General features: G+C 52.1%; 2 protein-coding genes across 4 annotated transcripts in view; one reads left to right on the top strand and one right to left on the bottom strand.

Annotated features, from left to right (window-relative positions):
* The window catches only part of ME3 (malic enzyme 3), a 130,822-nt gene extending 124,261 nt beyond the window's left edge, over nt 1-6,561 (top strand). For 2 of the 3 annotated variants that reach the window (XM_068145903.1, XM_068145911.1), the window contains exons 9-15: nt 842-939; nt 2,116-2,229; nt 2,874-2,979; nt 3,789-3,931; nt 4,794-4,967; nt 5,368-5,466; nt 6,279-6,561. In XM_068145903.1, coding sequence (XP_068002004.1) covers nt 842-939; nt 2,116-2,229; nt 2,874-2,979; nt 3,789-3,931; nt 4,794-4,967; nt 5,368-5,466; nt 6,279-6,440 — 896 coding nt within the window. In that variant the 3' untranslated portion in view covers nt 6,441-6,561. The remainder of the gene's footprint in view (nt 1-841; nt 940-2,115; nt 2,230-2,873; nt 2,980-3,788; nt 3,932-4,793; nt 4,968-5,367; nt 5,467-6,278) is intronic. The other variant, XM_068145919.1, reaches the window with a different exon arrangement.
* Nucleotides 6,562-16,291: 9,730 nt separating this feature from the next.
* FAM181B (family with sequence similarity 181 member B) lies at nt 16,292-17,720 on the bottom strand. Its single transcript, XM_068145958.1, has one exon. The coding sequence runs from the start codon at nt 17,657-17,659 to the stop codon at nt 16,571-16,573; it is 1,089 nt and encodes a 362-aa protein (XP_068002059.1). The 5' UTR covers nt 17,660-17,720; the 3' UTR covers nt 16,292-16,570.
* Between the last annotated feature and the right edge of the window lie 1,904 nt (nt 17,721-19,624).

The raw sequence follows: 19,624 nt of genomic DNA on the forward strand, positions 1-19,624 counted from the left end.
CTTAGAGCTGGGGATGGCACCAGAGTTGGAGCACCTGTGATCCAGTGTCCTTTAAACTGCTGAGCAATAAAACTTGGGCTTGGTGATCCTTCAGGGTCTCTTTCAGTTTGGAATACTCTGTGATAAAGCTGCCTCCTTCACTCCTAGCTCACCTCCAGCACTTGTGTCCAGCTTGCCCTGGTGACCAGAGACACCGTCAGTGCCTGAATCCTCATTAACCTGTACCTTAATTGATTTCTTCCCATCTTGTTCCTTCACTTGGAATAGGACATTAAGTGAACACTGGATGTGATTGATGTGGGGTGAGGGCAGACACCAGCCTCCCTTGATGGCTCAGGGTGTCTGTAACAGCAGGAGTCTGCTCTCCATATGCTGGATTCACTCTCACCAATCTGGGACCAACTCATGTTGTTGGTGGCTCCTTAAGGCCAGTGAGGTGTGATGGCTCTGAGTCAGCACATCACAGTATCAAGGAAGTCCAAAAAGAGAAGGTGTTGCTAGACTGGGAAGGGAAATGAGAAGAAAAGGAAGGTGATTCCATGATCACAGAGGATTTTGTGATGAGTGCCCAACTCTGCTACAGATGTTTTGTGTGACCTTAAACAAGTCACACACATCTTGAACTCTGGAGGGGCAGATATTAAATCCTGCTGAAGGTCATTCAGAGACCTTTTTATTCTGTATAGAGGGCAGCAGGGGCACTCTGCCCTGATGTCTACTGAGGATCAGTATTTCAGGGAAGGCAGCCTGATTGTTCAGTGACAGGATCTAAGAGAAGGGTTTGTGACAGTGCATCAGTAGGGCCCACAGGATGTCCATCTCATGAGGCTTCTCCTTCCAGGCACTGCGTCCGTTGCGGTCGCCGGCATCTTTGCAGCCTTGAGGATCACAAAGAACAAACTCTCTGACCACAAGTTTGTTTTCCAGGGAGCAGGAGAGGTAGGAATGCTCTTGGGTTTTGTTGTGGTTTGTTGGGTTTCTCCCTAAATATGAACTAAATTGGAATGTAGAGAAAGAAAAGCCAACTGTGCCACTTCCTGCTTGGCTTGGCTTCATGAGAGCAGAGCACAGAAAGAGGTTCCTTGTCCCTGGGCAAGAGCAGGCCCAGCAGGTGGGTTCTGCTGCACAGAAGTTGCCAATAATCTTTTGGGGACCCTTAACACATGAATCCCAGGCAGACTTCCTGAATGCCGTGAGGCTGCCCGTGTGCAGGGGGGTTTAGGCACCTTGAGGGCTGCAGGAACATTAAGGAGGTTGGTTTGAGTCCTCAGGGCTGATATTCAGGGTAAACCAGAGCCTCTTTACAGCACAGTCACATGGACTCAGACTCAAAGGACCATAAGAACATAACCTCACTTCTTGGAGTCAGTCATATTGCCCCTATGGCAGAAGCCAAACAGTCTGCATGATGCCTTCCTCAAAGGGAGAGGAAGCAGAAAAAGCATCAAAAGCCTGGGCTGTGGACTGAAGGTGCTGGTCCAGATTCTGGCTCAGCTGTTGCCCACTTGTGGGACTGGGAAGGTCTGCTGCTCACTGTTTGTCTGCCCCTCTGTGACATAATGACTGCTTGTTCTCTTTCTCTACCTCTTCTGGCAGACATGTCTGTGCTGGTCCCCATCTCTGGCCTTGTTTGTTCTCAGCCAGGCAGGGGGCCCAGGCAGAGCTGTAGGACCACTAGCACATACAGCAAATCCAGGGCTGCTTCCTCAAGCAGGAATGGGAGAAGAGGACTTTAATCTTGGCAGTATTTCAGCTGCAGCAATCCCTCATAGCTTCTGTACTGGCATCACCAGCACCATTTGTTCAGTGTCTGCCCCTTTCCTCTCCTGCAGCAGCTGGCTTAAGGACAGACATAGCCAGTGCCCCTCAGGGTAGCACCTCCACTGCCCCAGGCTTGCAGGCAGCCTGCTCTGCTGGGTGACTGATTTAGGTTCTTTCTGTATTTATGGCACCACCTGAAATCAGGCCCATGCCATGGCACTGCCCAGCCACGGGACAGCAAGCTTGCCTGCTCTGCAGAGTGCTGAGGGGTGAGCCCAACACATCTCTTGTTTCAAATCTTGCCCCTCAGCAGATGATGCTGCCCCTATGAAATGTTTACACCCTGTGTTCCAGGCTGCAATGGGCATAGCTCACCTCATCATCATGGCCATGGAAAAGGAAGGGACTTCACGAGAAGATGCCATCAAAAAGATTTGGATGGTGGACTCCAAGGGGCTGATTGTGAAGGTAACTGAGAAGCTTCATTTCCTTGCCTCCTCCTGCAAGCTAGAGAGAGGCCAGAGCAGCAAATACCTTGGACTCCTGCTCAGCCCCAGAGTAAGGGCTGCAGTTTCATTGGTGTCAGCAGAGCTCTTCTTCTTCAGAGGACTAGGTCTCCTGGTGACAGCTTTGTACCAGCTGTCCTAAAGTCAGTGCCCAGACTGGGCCTCTGAAGTGGTAGGCTGCACTGCTGGGCATGGTCTCAAGCAGTGCTAGAGATCTTGCATGTCACAAAGAGCATGACAACAACAACATTGTGCCTTGCTTCGTGATCCAACCTGGCCCAGCTCTGCTTTGCACTAACTGAGTCCTCAGGGCCTCTGTTCTTGCCTCTCCTCAGACTAGAGGGGACTTGTGATACATGTACACCTTCTCTGCCCTGGCAGACAAATCCTTCCTCCACACAATCAGTGTATGGGAGGAGCAGAGACCAGCCCCACATGACATTACACCAACACAGCTCAGTGCCTGACTGGCTGATGCTGAGGTTCTGCTCTGTGGAATCTGGTTTAGATAGAGGGCCATGAGATGAAATGAACCAAGGGGTTACTATGCTATATCTCCAACTTTTGCCAACAGAACAAAGCTTGACTCCTCCTTTTTCCTCACAGGGCAGGAGCCACTTGAACCACGAGAAAGAAATGTTTGCCCAGGACCACCCCAGTGTGAGCACGCTGGAAGAGGTGGTGCAGAAAGTGAAGCCTACAGCACTTATAGGTGGAGTTCCCTTAGCATAACCTTTTCACATCAGTTCAGTTCTTAGGAGAGATTCCTTCTTCCAGGTCCTCATTTCATTCTCCCAGTCACAATGAAAGGAGCATCTTTCACCCTCACTTTGTCAGTTGAGTTCTCCACATCCTTTCCCCTTCAACCATGGAGCACAGGCTTCCTCTCTTTTGGAGCTGTAGGAGCCTTCCCAGACAGGCCCCCAGGAGGTGCTGGGGGCGTCAGGATCTGGGGCTCTTGGCAGAAAACATGGCTCTGGGGGGCTGGGCAGGGTCAGGGTAACAACAAGCCATTCAGGCACGTCTTTTGGAGGCAAAGTGTTGCAGCCAGACTGGCCTAAACACTGATCCCCTCTCTGCCCAGAGGAGCAGAGGGCTTCATTTTGATGATGGGCTTTTAATGCTGCCATATAGTATCATAGTGTCAGTCAGGGTTGGAAGGGACCACAAGGATCAGCTAGTTCCAACCCCCCTGCCATGGGCAGGGACACCCCACACTAGATCAGCCTGGCCAGAGCCTCAGCCAGCCTGGGCTTAAACACCTCCAGGGACAGCGTCCCAACCACCTCCCTGGACAACCCATTCCAGGGCTTCACCACTCTCATGGGGAAGAACTTCCTCCTCACCTCCAGCCTGAATCTTAGGAGAAACCTGAATCTTAGGAGAAACCTTCCCGCCTGCAGCTCCTGGGACGGAGCCTGCTCACAGGTTATTGACCAGCAGGGGCACTGGAGCGGGGTCTGTCCCACGTGCTGCAGGCAGGCCTTTGGAAAGCACCATCTCACTCTGCTGCTGTTTCAGGTGTAGCAGCCGTTGCAGGAGCTTTCACTGAGAAGATTCTGAAGGACATGGCAGCCTTCAATGAGAGGCCAATCGTGTTTGCCCTCAGCAACCCCACGAGCAAAGCGGAGTGCACGGCGGAGCAGTGCTACCGCCTCACCCAGGTACTGCACGGGGCAGCTGGCTGTGCTGCGGCATGGCTGCACCAGGGAGACCACAGTGCTGCATGCTGAGTGCACAAGTAACACTGGGCATAAGCTGAAGTAAAAGAGCTTCAAGCTGGGCATAAAAAGAAGTTTGCACACTGTGAGTAGAGTCAGGAGGTGGGACAGGGGCCCAGACTGCCTGCACAGTCTCTGTCCTTGCCAATTGTCAAGACCAGGCTAGATAAAGCCCTAAGCAACCTGGCCTGGCTGCATAGCTAATCTTGCTGTGAGCAGGAGTTTGGATCCCTACCAGCCTGAGTTACTTTGTGACCCTCTAAAGTCAGCACTTGCTTCCTTCACCCATAGCTGTCTGAGATGTCTCATCCTTCCAGGTTACTGTCCCTTCTGTTTTGGCAGCCTGGTTGTCTATGTAACAGCTCCATCACCCAGCTTGGACCCAGTGTCTCTGAAGAATTATTGTCATGTGGCTGACTTAGTGTGAGAGGAGGCCTTGTCCCTCGCTCCTCTTTGCCCTTTCCACCACCTGCTGCTGGCTAAAGCAATCACACAGTCCCCAGAGCTTTCTCTCACCTGCATCTCTCTTCACACTTTAGAGGTGATTGATAGAGAGGAAGAGAGACTCCTTCTCAGCAAGTTCAGAGCACTGGCAGTTCAAACAGACACTCAGTGGCTCACAGTGCTGGGGACCAGGCCCTCCAGCACTGTCAGCTAGAGGTGCTGTGGTGGGGATGCCTCTCCCTGACCAGCTGGAGATTTGCCCACTCGTTTGCTAGAGTCCGCTGGCACAGGTCCTGGCAAGCAGCAGGAAGGTTAAGACTTCTCTTCTGAGTCTGGATGCCTCTTTCTCTCCTTTGCCCAGGGCCGGGGAATATTTGCAAGCGGGAGCCCCTTCCCAAGGGTCACCCTGCCCGGCGGACAGACCTTCTTCCCTGGCCAGGGCAACAACGCCTACGTCTTCCCGGGAGTGGCGCTGGGAGTGATTGCTTGCGGGGTCCGGCACATCTCCGATGACATCTTCCTCCTCACAGCACAGGTCTCCCGCTGGCACTGAGCTCGTGTTCTCAAAGGATAGTGAGGGGCAGACACATCTGCTCCAGCTGCTCTCAGGAACCTGGCCTGAGTGCAAATGGCACAGCCTCAGCAAAAAGAACCCACCGCCTTTCCCAGGCTCAGGGGCTTCCACTGCACCTACAGAGGTGCAGGAGTTAGGACAGGGCTTTTCCTCACCCTGCACAGCACTTCCACCCTTCTGGCACCAGTGTAAGGCCTGTAATGAAATGTATGCACACATGTCTTGAATAGCTCAGCACTCCCCACTGAGAGCTCGTGCCAGCCCCAGCGCTGCTGAGGGTTCAGCCACAGGTGGTGTAACGCCAGCGAGTGTGGGATGATCCTGAGGCGATCTTTACAAGTGACATTTCTCTTCTTCCTAGTCCATTGCTGCTCAGGTGACAGAGCAGAATCTTGCAGAAGGAAGACTCTATCCCCCCTTGAACAGCATCAGGGAGGTGTCTCTCAAGATCGCTGTGAGAGTGAGTGTTTCCGCTTTCACTGCCCCTCTCCGTGCTGGGGAGGGCAAGAATTGCCAGGGGATCGTTTTGGCTTTCTGGGGGTTTAGTTCAACTTCCTCTGTGGCCTGAAGCAATGATTCCCAGGAGTCCTTTCAGCCAGAATTGCTGCAATGATTTCTCCCATCGTTAAAGTGAAAATACCTTCTGTTCCTGGGTTCCTCACAGCTTACAAAGCTCTGTTTGACTGCTTGCTGCTGTGACTGCTCAGCACTTCAGATTCAGGGTCACATTCAAACATGATGCAAGTTGCCAAAAGTCTTAAGGTTCCAGCTGCTCTTCTGGGACCTCTCCTCCCGTGTGTGATAGAGGGGCCTAAGCACCTAAACACTATTCCAGACTTAGGCTTGTTGCCTAATTGTGTGTTGTTGCCCTGTGTACATCGAATGAGTAATTACTGTCCAGGGGACACCCACTGGGAATCATCCCACTGACCTGCTAGGAGTTACTGATGGATGCACAGTGTAGCTGAGGAGCTTAAGGGTGTGAGCAGAGGGCTGCTCTCCTTTAATTGCACACTTCCAACCATTTTGACAGGGCAAGGGTGTCCATTTCCAAGCAGCCAGTAGCTGCAGGCAGCTTGCACTCCCTCCCCAAGGGATGAAGCGTAGCTGACTCAGGGAATTGCACAAAGAGTCAACAAAGGGGAAGAGGCCACAATTTTGAGGGGAGGAAAGAGGGAAGATAGAGCCAGGCACAAGCTGGAGGTGGTTTCAACTTTGTAACCTTCCAAGATTATTTCTTCAGTTCAGTTCAGTGTGCTTCTCTTTTTGCAGGTTGTTGACTGGGCCTACAAGCATGGTCTTGCCTCGTGGTACCCTGAGCCAGCAGACAAGGAAGCCTTTGTGAAGCAGTTCATATACAGTCCTGACTATGATTCCTTTGTTGTTGATGATTACAAGTGGCCCTCTGCAGCCATGCAAATGCAGAATGTCTAAGTTTTTGTGAGAGCTGTTTTCCACTCTGCCATCAGTTCCCATGGTTCATGGCATTGCTGATATCAGTGCCCCTCCAGGCTTGCAGGATGATCAAAGTAAATGAATACAAGTATTTTTTTCACTGCTGCTGCTTTTTCTCTGTGGGAGTGCATCAGGAGGGAATAAAAGAGTCCAGCCTGAGCAGTCTGTGCTCCAAGGACAGGCTGTGGCTGCAGCCTGGCCCATTCATTCAGCACTGCATATTGCTGCCTGCTTAGCACACTGCCCAGCTCCCAGCTCCACTGCCTCTGGAGAAGCTACCTGGGCAACCTCAGAAGCAGACAGTCCCATTGCTAGGGGGAGTGCCTGCAGGAAGTTCAGAGCACCACTTCCATGGTGGCAGCTGTATGCATGACCATCCCTCACACACAGCAGCCACACTTTGCTAGTGGCCCTCTGGATGTGGTGGGAGAGCTGCACACTTGAGCAGTACCCCCCTTTGCTGCTTCAAAAGTCCCCAGTGTCTGGGGAGTCTCACCCAACCTCAGCTGGTGCATGGGCCACACAGCCTGGCATGGTCCTGGTTCCACCTCCTTGGAAACAAACCCAAAACCCCCCCATGCCCCATGGGGACAACAGGCTCTCTCCTCTCTGCAGGTCACAGTGCTCTCCAAGGGAACAGGAGCCAAGGGATGCACAGGGGGAGCCTGGAGACCAGGGTACTCCCAGACCCACACATAGATGCATCACTGTGTCTTCTGCTGGGCACTGCTAAGGAAGCCAGAGGACCTCCTGGGGTTCTCTCCATGTTGCAAAGTCCCAGGGATGCATCCATTAGCCCTGCAGAATTGTCACACCCCTGCCAAATACTATCCCAGTGAGATGAAAGGTGTTCCTGGTCATAACTACAAAGGAACAGAGGGCCTTGCTGGTAGCTCTTCCCTTCCCAGTTCTCACTGCTCAAACACAGCAAGGCCAAGGCTGATTACCACAGTGGCTTTTAGCACCAGGAGATGCACCTCATCCCTTTGCTGGTGAACCACAGTCTCTCACAGTGCCCACATGCTGTGCAATGCCAGCACCTTTCATGCTCCTTGCATAGGCAGTTGTCACCTAGGCTGAAGAAGGGGGACAAAAGCCATCAAGTTTCAGGTTCAGGAAGAGACACAGCAGAGACACAGCTTGGATGCTCATGCAGTGTGGAAACCATGTTAGTGATGCTCATAAAGTCATGGCTCTGCCTATGACTGTCACTGTCACAACTAGCACTGTCACAACAGCTATAGATAAGAGCAGGTATAGCAAGGACAATAACTGTAACAACCATAGCTATATAACTATGTATCTATAACTAGATAATGATAGCTCTATAACAGAACAGCAGGTGTAACCAGAATAGGAGCTGTGACAACTGTAATGGTAACAACAACGACAAGTATGACGAGAACAATATAACCACAACCGTGCCTGCAACAGCCAGGAGAGTAACAACCATAACTAACTGTAACAACTCTACAGTAAAATCAGTTTGCACACGAGGGTGCAGTGGGGGTTCGTGTGACAGAGAGGCTGGGGGCTCAGAAGGGCAGTGTGATGAGCCACCATGCTGTACATAAAGCAGACATTTCTTCAGGAATCTCTCCCAGCTGCCTCGAGAAGAAGGGGAGACAAATGGACAGGAACTGGGGACAAAGGTAAGGGCAGGACAAGCAGCTCATGCCCTGACGTGAAACCCAGTCCCCACTGTGGCTCACGGAGCTGGGAAGCAAGGGGAAGGCTGGGGAGGGCACAGCAGGTTGGTAAATACCTTTTGTGGCAGGGATGACCGTGCCCAGCCTGGGAGCTCTCTGGGCGAGGCTGAGGCGTTGCTGCCAGCCTGTAGGATTCAAAGGGACCACTTGAGGGCTGTAGAGCACTGCTCGCTGAAGCTGCTGCGCGGCTCGGAGCGCCCCGGCGCTGGTGGCGCAGTGTACCAAGGACTTAAAGGGTGGCAATTAATATTCTTTTCTTGTCTTGTGCGAGAATCACAGAATCCTAAAATTGTCAGGGATGGAAGGGTCCTCAAGGCTCAGCCAGTTCCAACCTCCCTGCCATGGGCAGGGACACCTCACACTGCAGCAGGCTGCTCACAGCCACATCCAGCCTGGCTGCAAACACCTCCAGGGATGAGGCTTCCATCACCTCCCTGGGCAACCTGTGCCAGGCTCTCACCACCCTGATGGGGAACAACTTCTTCCTAACATCCAATTTGGATCTACCTACTTCTAGTTTTGCTCCATCCCCCACAGTCCTATCACTCCTGACACCCTAAAGTCCCTCCCCAGCCTTCCTGTAGCCCCCTTCAAATACTGGAAGGCCACAATGAGGTCACCTTGGAGCCTTCTCTTCTCCAGACTGAACAGCCCCAACTCCCTCAGTCTGTCCTCACAGGAGAGGTGCTCCAGCCCTCTGATCATCCTCCTGGCCCTTCTCTGGACACCTTCCAGCACCTCCTGATCCTTCCTGGAATAGGGGCTCCAGAACTGGACACAGTGCTCTAGGTGGGGTCTCACCAGGGCAGAGTGGAGGGGGAGAATCACCTCCCTTGACCTGCTGGCTATGTTTCTCTTGCTGCAGCCCAGGATGTGAAGACAAATATCCTATAGAGGAACACCTCACAGACACCAGAAGCGGCTGCATGGCTGCTTTACAAGACACACTAGCTGGTAGAGGAGATGAAGTCTGTGTAAGAAAACCACCAGCTGAATATTGTGGGAAATTTTTGCTGCTGTGTTTTGTTTTCTAATTTGAAGCAAGAATATTTATAGCTGATCATTTTGGATTACTCTGCCTCTACTTTTAATCCCAGCAGTAGCACAAATCCTCTACCCCTAAGTTACTCTTTTTCTCTTCCTTTGAAAAATGAGGTGATTTGAAACCAGTGATAAAACCAGCACAAACACAAGAGAAATATACCAATGCAGGTGATAATCTTAACAGCCATTGGCTGACATCTGAGTTATCCCTGCCAGGAAGAACTCTTCACTTCTCTTTGCCTACTCAGTCATCTCTCTCCTTTCACTTAACAAAGTTGCATCTTGTTCATAACCTCATCTGGCCTGGATTATTCAGGTAGCATTCTTCTCATAGCAAAACACGTTCTTCTTTCCTCAGCACAGCCAGGCCAGCACACTGCTCAGGGCACGGTGCCACAGGCTGCTGCACTGGCCCCTCATCCCCAGCACCCAGGAGCCAGTGTGTAGCTTTGGCAACCAAAGGCTTTCTGAACAGCAAAACAAGAATAAATGGCATCAAAGGCAGAGCCATGCTCCTCTGCCCTAAATTTACTTCAGCCCTTCTGCCTGGTGTTTCTGTCAGCTGGCTCTAGCCTTGGAAGATCATCTAATCTATTAAGACAAAATATCAATCAGATATTTGTGGGTAGAGTTCAGGCTATCTGGTCACCACAGTGGTGCTCAGCACACCAGGCCTGTTCTCACGAGCAGCCACCTCGAATTAAACCTCTACACTTTAAGTCATTTTCTGAAGCTTCTTCCTCACAAGCTTTGACTTGATGTGCAAAGCAGAGACATTTGTTTTGCTAGCTCTTCAAGGGTGTGCTGACCTTTCAGTCCTGAAAGGAAAATCTTGATAAAATCCCTAATTAATGACTGAGCTTGAATCATTTCTCCCAGATATGTGGATAAACAAAGAAGCTAAAGGTCTCACTATTAAACAGGGAAGAAAGGTTTTTCTTCACAGAGCAAGCTTGGCTGTTTAAATACCTAAAATGCTGGTAATTGATCTATATTCAATTACTTGAGTGCACAGAAGCAATTACAGCTATTCTTTAAAGCCAAGTGCTACTGTGAAACGTTACTACACAAAACATTATTCCTCACTCATTATCCACTGATGAAAAACAGTGGCAGAAGGATGGAATGTTCCTCCTATTTAGAATTCACACCCAATTTCTACCTGTCTGGCCTCTGCTTTCTCTGTACTGAGAACAACAAGGCTGTTTACTCCAGACCTAACAAATCTAGCTAGCAAACCACTGACAGGGAAGAGATTGCTGGAACTGGGAGGAGTTGATGCAGAACTGTGACACTGGCTGGTATGACTCACACAAGGTCTGTCAGAGTCCAGCTCAACTCACAGTCATGCAGGCTGTAGTCACATAGTCAGAACAGTGAATGATAGTTTAATCTGTACCTCCTGGGGACAGGTTCAGAACATCACTGAGATTTTCTCACAAATTCACTATGGACCTCATTTGAGACTGCTGGAAGGGAAAAGCCCTTTTCCAGGTGCTCAGCCTCAGCACCCAAAGAAGCACTCCCACTAGTTTGGAGCAGAACACAACAAAGAGAAGGAAATACGATGTACAGCATCCAAAGGCAGAGTCCAGGGCAGCCCTCACAGCTGCCCTGGAGCATTGTCTGAGCCCACAGGCTCGAGGTCTTCACAGTGAGGTCTGAAGCACTGCCTGCATAAATGGCCATGTCTGCAACAGGTCACCAAAACACGTCATGGAGTTCAGTCTCTGCAAACTTGCTCTTCGCCTTGCAGTGTAGAAGCCCCTGCATGACAGCCTGCAATTTAGAGCATGGAAAGAGACAAAATCTGGGCCACTGCCTCTCCTGTGCCACCACCCCTGGTCCAGCAGCCTGTCTCAGGCTGGATTCTTTACATTTGAAGTGTCTTGGCAACATGATTAAAAACCATTCCCTGAGTTCTCCCCACTGCTGAGGCACACAGAGGTTCAAGCAGGGGCCTGTATCTTTCATAAGGCTAAACACCACCAAAACAATAACAGTCAGAAATTATTATGCCCAGCTGCTTCTCAAAGAGAAAGATGTTTGTGTTCCCTACCTATAGCTACCAGTAAAGTAATATTCTTACCCAGTATCTCAGGCTTAACTCACTCCCCATCTGCCAGCAGATTAGTTTAGCTGAGCTGTGGCACCAATGGCTGAGCTGAACTCCAGCCACTCCTGGGCTAATTGGTACAAGCCCAGCTCACTTCAAACCATCCTGGAAGATGGGCTCGGGTACTGCTCACAGCCTGGAGTAACTGAGGCACAGGTACAGCTCCCTTCAGCACACACAGCTATGGGATGGGCTCTATGTCAAAGAGGCAGGGCAGGAAATGGGGACAGTCACCTCTTCATCCAGCACAGCAGGATTTGCCAGAATTCCTTCAGCAGAGCCTGCAGGCTGAATAACAATTAGCTGCTAAGACTGAGGCTGTCTAAAATGCCCACCAGGAGACATCCTAATACACTGAACATGTGCTACTGTCCTACCTCCCTTATTGTGGCTCACTCCACGTTTGCTTGGACGTCCAACATTGCCAAGAAGTACCTGGAGGCAGCACAGGGTAAAGGGTGCAGCTTTAGCTGCCTCTGGGAGGGTGACATATTTGATAAACAAGATGCAGCTCCTGCATCTCAGAGGAGAGGCAAAGGATCCTTTGAGAAATGCTGCATGTTCCTCAACCCAATTCAAGCAACTAAAAATATTTCCCATGTACAGCAGCAGCAGGATCACACAGAACCACAGCCACACAGAGCGGCAGGGGTGGAAGGGACCTCTGGAGGTCATCTACCCAACCGCCCTGCCAAAGCAGGATCACCTAGGGCAGGTAATAGAGCTTAGACTCAGTAGCAGAGGGTGGCTGAGTTTGTAATCTCTGGGCAGCTGTGGGTCTGTGGTCTAAATCAGCACCAAAAAACCCAGGCTTTGCCAGCACATTCATGTTTGATATGGAGGGGGGTCCACAAAGGCCAAAGCCTTCCAGTCTAGTGCAGCAGTTCTCTGCCAGTGAGGGAGTGCCATCAGCAGGGGTAAGCAAGGCTGCAGCGAGGTACAGGGAAAATGCTCCAAAGTGCAGAGAATAGATGCTGGCCTCTCACTCTTCATAACCTCTCTCAGCAATTCTCTGCCAATCTTTACCCACACAGATTCAGGGAGAGGGAGTCAGCCTGGCACACTCTATTGTCACTCTGTATGTGGCTGTGCTACAAAAGCTGTTGGGTTTTAAACGAGTGTTTACCCATCTTGAAAATGAAAGCTGAGTTTAGGGCAGAGAAGGCAGGCTGCAGTCTCTTCAGCTGACACAGAACCATCACAAAAGCACTTCCCAGCTCACAGTCAGGTTTGTAGAGCAGTTCCATCCTAATTTCTTGCATCTCACTTTGAAATTGCTCCACCACCTTTCCCTCCTGTTGCCAATAACTGCAGAATGACCTTCAGATTTTGCACTGCTGCCAAAAGCAGTTTATTCGAAATGGCAGAAAAGAAAGAGAGTTTACAGCAAGCTGCTGTGTCTTTTTAACCAACATTGTTTGGACAACTATGTAAGCTCACAGATGACTCACCATGGAGGCTCAGGCTGCATCAGAGCAATCCCAAGCTCTGGTCACTAAATAGTTGGGAGTCTGTTTCAAAAGCCCATCCAAGAAAATAAAGGAATCTTTCTGCTTTCTTGAAGTGGCCTTGGAAGAGGCCCAGGCTGTTTAAGTCACAACATACTGAGGCACAGTGATAACTTTTCCTGGTGAACCCTTCGTTATTCATCAGTGAATCACCATAGAGGAAAGGTGAGATTCCCTCTTTTCAAAAGAGAAGAAAGGGTTCTGAGCGTTCTCCTTTACCATCTTTGACTGGATGTAAGGAATCCCTAAGGTGTGTGTGCTGTCCTACCAAAACCCCCACTCGAATCAGGTAATATGTGTAGAATACACCAGTAGCAAAATGGAATTGAGTGTATCTGAGGAGCTCCATGCAGGCTTTCTAAAGCAAAAGAGTTTGGTAGTCTGCCCTTGATCCAACCAAACAGAACCTGCTTTCATTCAAAGAGACACACTTCTTTTGAGCCAGGAAAGCTAAAAAGAATCAGTTCCAGTCTCAGAGACTTGTTAAAGTGCACCAAATAAACCAAAATACCTTGCTCCATTACAAAAGGTTTGATTCTTAGAGATGCTGAAGTTGATGCTCTTCAGTGTTTCAGATGAGAGAGCAATTTCCCGAGGGTGTTTCTTAGGGAACCTCTTACGTGACACTTTCAGTGCCTGCACCACTTTAGCTGAGGGGAAAAAACCACAACAAAAAGAGCCCACACATGCACAAAGAGGATAAAGACGCAGCTCCGCTAGGTGGCAACCCCTGGCCTGATAGCGGTGCCCTCTCCTCCTCTGCAGCCCGGAGAGGAGCTCCAGCCCTCCTCTGGAGCTGCACAGAAGTCCTTTGTCTGGCCTGTGTTGTGGGAAAAGCAGCCGGGATCGACCCAGCCATTGTTAGTTCCTTTCCAGCCTTATCAGACTTCCCATACCAGTTGCTTCTCAAACACATCCTCTGGCAGAAATGCAGGGACACTTGGAAGAATACTCAGACCTTTTTCTTCCCTTTTTTTTCCTCCAATCCCCCCCCTTTCCCTCTTCCCCTTCCCCCCTCTCCCCCCCATGTAAGCTCCTATAAACTGGAAATCTCCCTTTAAGAAGTTACTGCAGAACAGAAGCTAAGCTGGATCAACATCTGCAGCTGCTGCTCAGTCAAGCTGACTCTAGAGCCTAACCAAACTCCTTGCAGGCCCACAAATAAGTCTCCCAACCTGGCAGGATCTGGAGTAGGCTGCCACACCAATTTTATACCAGTCCAGCTCTGATGACACCCATAGAGTTGTTTCTCTCACTGATTTGAGACAAGATCTCACCCAAGAAGGTTGCTGATGCTGACCTGAGCATTGACAGGGAAGCAAAGTGCCAAATGAGTGAAAAGCAGCAGCAGGGCAGATTGTGCCATCTCACAGCTACTTGCAATAAAAACGTGAGGCCTGTGGGCACCCAAACCATCCAGGTTTGCAATGTTCACATAGCATACCCCACAGTCTGCTCCTGAAGACCTCTTGCAGATGTTTTTAAAGTCTGTAAGACAACTGACGAGATAAACTGCAAGGTCTTCTCAGGATTAGACACTTGGTTAAGAGCCATTTCTTCACTGAGGCTTCTCAGTGAAATCACAAGTGAAAAGAGGTGGTTTGTTTCCTTAGCAGAGACCATTGCAGTAGCAGCTTCCCTTTCATTTGCTTGGCCTGCTGAAAGCCCAGCTCTTGCACCCACAGCTCAGGTGAGGAAGCTGAGCAGGAAGATATAATACCACAGCACCATCACACCGAAATGTTTCAAGCAGCTGCCAATGTGTGCCACAAACTCACATGCTTGAGGCAGTTGCTTAACAAACAAACAAAAACCCCCACCTCTCCAACTGAAGTAAGCCCTTGGCTGGTCTAGACTAGACAATCTCCAACATAGTTACACACAAGCTCTGCTTAGACCTGGCAGAGCACTCCTTGCAAATGCAAACTTGCACTCTCTTCACTGGGAGGTTTGCCAAAGTGAAGGCAGCAAGACTGAGTTCACAAAGTAGGACATTGTCCCATCATCAAAACCAGCAGCGGGGCAGGATTAACCCAATTTGTAGCTACCTTGCCTGGACCAGCTGCCCATTGTTCCTCTGGTGAAACCCAGTTAAATAAACTACCACAAAACTAGGCTTGAAAGGTGCATTTCCTTGAGAGTGTTCAGCTGCTGAGCACTGGAGTGCTGTGGACATTCATCCATGGTGGCTTCTTCCCATACAGCCTTTGGTGATCTTGTGCAGCGTTTCAGGAGCAAAGCAGCTGCATAGCCACAGCTCTGGCTGCTTAGAAGGAAAAATAAGCTATTTTCTAAACCAAACTCTCTCGTGGTTTATTTCCAAAAGAGCTTGCTTCACCTCTCCACACATCCCAACATCCTGGCCCTAAGTCTCTGCAAAGTTTTACCTGGGTTGATGAAAGAGGGAAACTGCTCTGCCTTTCCCGTTATCTTTTAGAAGACAGAAGGCACAAGGGCTTGCTACCAGCGAGGGTAAATCCTCAGGCTGCTCCGTATGTGGATCCCGTTTCAAAAACAAACAACCCGCCCGGGACTGGCAGGGAGCCAGCCTTGCCTTTTAAGACTCGCATCTCAATAGGAAACCTCAAGAGTATTTTGATCTGTTTTCATAACTGTAGCAATTTTCATCCCCTGGCTTTGTAGCACATTGTCATTCTCTTCTTTCTACTACGTTAGGGAACAGCCGCTGCAAATGAAGGCAAAACAAGCACGGGGCGCTGTGGGTAAAATACAGCGTTTCAAAAGATTTGGGAAAGACAAAAAACTACTGCCTGTCTTAACTCCTGCCAAGAAACCATTACAGAGGATGGAGGCACGGTGAAAGCCCCCTCAATGCTTCATTTCAACGGCAGCAACAACCACAGATCTTAGAACTATTGTGCAGCTTTATTTTCATAGGACCTATCATAGACTTTTACATAACTTAAATGATTATCAAATAATCTCCTGTACACAACGAGACCGAGCCGCGCTGCTTTCCGAGCTTCGACACATTCCTGGAAGAAATCCAACGGTCTGTAGGAATCACATCGCTGCGGCGGCTGCAGTACGTTTCTGTCCTGAACTTACGCCGTCGATTAGCTTAGGTATCGCTGTAAATTGCCCTTCGCAAGATCCCGCCAGACACTCTCACACTTCAGGAGGCTAAGTTTTGGTAGCAGCATTTTAAATTTTGCTTCCCTTGACACTTTCATCTCGCCTTTGTGTCCTCGGCTGCACGCCCGCCAACGCCTGCGATGCACAGAGCCTGGGAAGGATGGCAAAAGCACCGCGAGCCTGGGCAGAACGTTACTTTTAGACTGGAATAACTGACAAGTGGCCATGGCTGCCCGCGGGAGCAGCCCCCTGCAACGACAGGCACGCCAAGCCGCGTCTGCCTACAGTAAGACAACGTCTGACCCCTAAGGAAGGCTAAGGAAAGGTAGTCACCGGCCGCTAGAAAAACACCTGAAGTAACCCAGAATTTCACATTTTATTTGTAGCGTCTCCCAAACCGCAGGAGGAGGCAACTCGTGGAGCACAAGGGTGAATCCTGCGGGAGCCGTGGCTGCGGTTTCGGGTGGGACAGACATACACACAGACACTTCTGGCGGGGCGAGCGGAGCCTGCTGCCCGCTCTCCTCCGAGCGTCCGTCAGGTCCCCGAGGGTGGGCTGGCCCGCTCCCCCTTCCCCCCATTTCATCGTCCCGGGCGGAGCGGATCAGGGCGAGGGCCGAGACCCTCGGCGCGGCCCTACATGCCAGAGAAGGCGGAGCGGTGGTAGCCGGCGCTGTAGTCGTAGGACACCTGCGGCGGCGGCAGCGAGCATTCGGGGAAGAAGGGGGCGAACCCCGCCGAGAGGTGCCCGGCCGCCTCCTCGCCGCCGCCGCTGGGGGCTGGATCCCCGCCGCCAGGGTAGAGCGGGCGCAGCGCCTCCGCCGGCGCCTTCTTGGGCGGGCTGCAGGGCCCGGCCGGGCTCCAGGGCGGCTCGGGATAGAGCAGCCCGCCCAGCAGCGGGTGGTGGGCGGCGGGCAGCGGCAGCGGCGACTCGTAGAGGCCGTGCTCCAGGCCCAGCTCGGCGGGCAGGCGGGCGCTGCCGCCGCCAGGGAAGGCGTCCGGCGGAGCGGCGTGCTCGGGCAGCAGCGCACCGTACTCGGGGCCCAGCAGCTCGAAGAACTCGGTCGCCTCCGCGCCGCTTCCACCGGCGCTGCCCTTCTCCAGCTCCTTGGCTGGCGGCGGCGGTCCGCGGGCAGCGGGAGGCAACGCCGGCTCGGTAAAGAAGGAGGGCGGCAGGTTACGGTCCCGCAGCGGCACCTTCCGCGGGCCGCCCGCCGCCCCGACGCCGCCCGCCGCTCCGCCGCCCGCCGCTTCTCCGCCGCTGCCCGCCGGCCCCCGGCCCTGCTGCAGCGAGCCGAAGAGGGCCGCCAGGCTCTTGCTCTGGAGGCTGCTGGCCGCCTGCGAGGCCTCCCGGCGCGGCGGGGGCTTGGCGGGGCAGACGGCGGGAGGGGAGGAGGCGGCGGCGGTCGGCGGGAGCGGAGCGGGTGGCGGCGGCGGGGCGGCGGCGATGATGCCGGTGCAGCGCTTGATCTGTTTCTGCAGGTACTTCCTGTGGTTCACCTTCCGCTTGGACTTCACCGGCTTGTCCAGCGCCAGCTTGATGTTGCTGGAGGCCGAGTCGATGAAGCTCAGCAGGTCCCTGGTAGCTTCTTTGAAGTCCTCCGCATCGCCGCCGCCGCCCTCATAGCCCTTCTCCAGGTCCGCATAGCCCAGGAGGCCGCCCGCGGCGGGGAAGCAGAAAGAGAGGAGGTGGTGAGGGCTGAGCAGCGCGGCTGGCACGGCCATGGCCGGCGCCGGGGCGCCGCCGCCCCGAGCTCCGCAGGGCTGCCTCGGACGAGCGGGCGGCGGAGGTGGCGGGGAAAAGGCGGCGGGCGGGGGAGGAGGAGGGCTCAGGAGCGGGGCTGGTCCCGGGCCTCCCCGCCTCCCCGCCGGGCGACCAGGGGCTGGGCCGCTCCGGCTGCACCCACTGCCTCCACCCCCACCCACCCCCCGCGCCGGGGACACCGGCAGCGGCCGAGGGAGGCGATGGACGGCATCCCCGGGACCGGTACTCAGCCCTAGCACAGGTACACGCACACCCGGGACAGGAAGGCAGCCCGGGAAGGTACACAGCTACCGGCACACACCCGGGACAGGTATATAATCCCTGGCACAAGAACACAGCTGTCCTGGGCCAGACACACACGCGCTCCAGAGACGGTACACAGAGCCGTCCCCTCACCAGATGCACAAACTGCCCACAGCCAGTCTTCTCCCATGTACCGAGTGATAGAACAAAAGGAAACAGCCTTAAATTGTGCCAGCAGAGGTTTAGAGTGGATATTAGGGGGGAAATCTTCACCCAACAGCTTGTTAAGCATTAGAACAGGCTGCTCAGGGAAGTGGTGGAGTCACCATGCCTGGAGGTATTTAAATAGGTGAAGGTGTGAAGTTTAGGGACATGGTTTAGTGGTGGACTTGATGTAAGGTTAATAGATGAACTCAATAATCTCAACCTGAACGATTCTGTGATCCCCATCACTAGCATGCAGCCACCCTCAGCACTGTCCCCCACCTCCTGCAGCTGCTCAGGTGGCACGAAACATATTCCCCTGCCTGAGGTCTGCGCCGGTGGTGCTGGATCGCCGGTATGGCTCTAGGTGCAAGGGCACAGAGGCACACGTTGCCCTGACGCTTGCCGTGATGCACAAGCCTTAGGTACAAAGGGTTGTTTTCGTTTTTCCCAGCTCATTGCTATGCAATTGTCCAGCATGTTGCACTCTCCTAGTCGAGTCAAGTCCTGAGAAAGTCCAGCACTGTGATCCAGGGGGTGCATTCAGTTGCAATGGAAGGTTTGGTGAGGCAGAGGTGTAAATCTTCCATATGAGTGTAGAAACGTTAGTGAAGTGCCTACCGACAGCACTGACACCTCCTGAAGGACCTGCCTTGTCTTTGCTGTGGGAAAAAGGTGCTTGGTTGATTTTCCATTGGAAAACATCTGCAGTGATGCAGAACAACCTTGACCCTTTGGGCTCCAGATAGTGTGTGTGAGGTTTTGTATGTCCAGGTATGACTAAAGATGTCCATCTCATTTGGACTGAAATAAAGGGAGTTTTCTCGGTCTGCATCGATTCCTTAGAAATGCAGCAGCTTTGTGTGGGAAGGGGAAATCAGAAAGCAGAACTCTGCAGAAGAAAAGGGCAACTTGCTCCTAAGGTTGTACTTAGCAGTATAAAAAAGGGCAAATTCACCTCCGTGTGGTTTCAAACCCTTGTTGAATGTAAAGGGGGGGGGAAGCAGAAAGCACTTAATGAGAGGTGAGAAAAAAAGGCTCAAAATCTTCTACTGACCCAAAATGCTGCTATTTTTTGGTCTTTCTCCTCCATCTCAGCAGGGTCCCAGTGGCAGGCAGAGCCTCATGGTGCCTTAACTTTGCTGCTGGCAGGTTTGGACTGTGTGTCCTTGCAAAGTCTGCTCCGTTTGGAGCCTCTTGGAGTCTTTCACTCCAGACTTGCTGTGAGTGCAACTGTGTAACTGAAGCCAAAAAGCCTTGGTAGGCAGAGGGCTGTGGGACATCAGCGTATCTCTCTGTGTGATTAAGTACCTCTACATAGAAAGTGGGTTTAAACTGCTTAGTTTGAATGCAACTGACATGGATTAGCTACCCAAGCTTTTACTCTTGGGTCCCACCAAGCCCTGTCAAGCTTTTTAGCCTGCTCCAAGCTCCCTTCCTAATGGGGAAATGTGAAAAACAATATGTGTATCCCCTCT

Source organism: Melanerpes formicivorus, unplaced genomic scaffold (genome assembly GCF_026170545.1).
Source record: "Melanerpes formicivorus ecotype bairdi unplaced genomic scaffold, bMelFor1.0.p_v2 SCAF_1, whole genome shotgun sequence".
NCBI classification, from domain to species: domain Eukaryota; kingdom Metazoa; phylum Chordata; class Aves; order Piciformes; family Picidae; genus Melanerpes; species Melanerpes formicivorus.

Bases quoted from the DNA above. Each gene is read 5' to 3' on its own strand.
- FAM181B (XM_068145958.1), bottom strand. From the start codon at position 17,659: ATGGCCGTGCCAGCCGCGCTGCTCAGCCCTCACCACCTCCTCTCTTTC.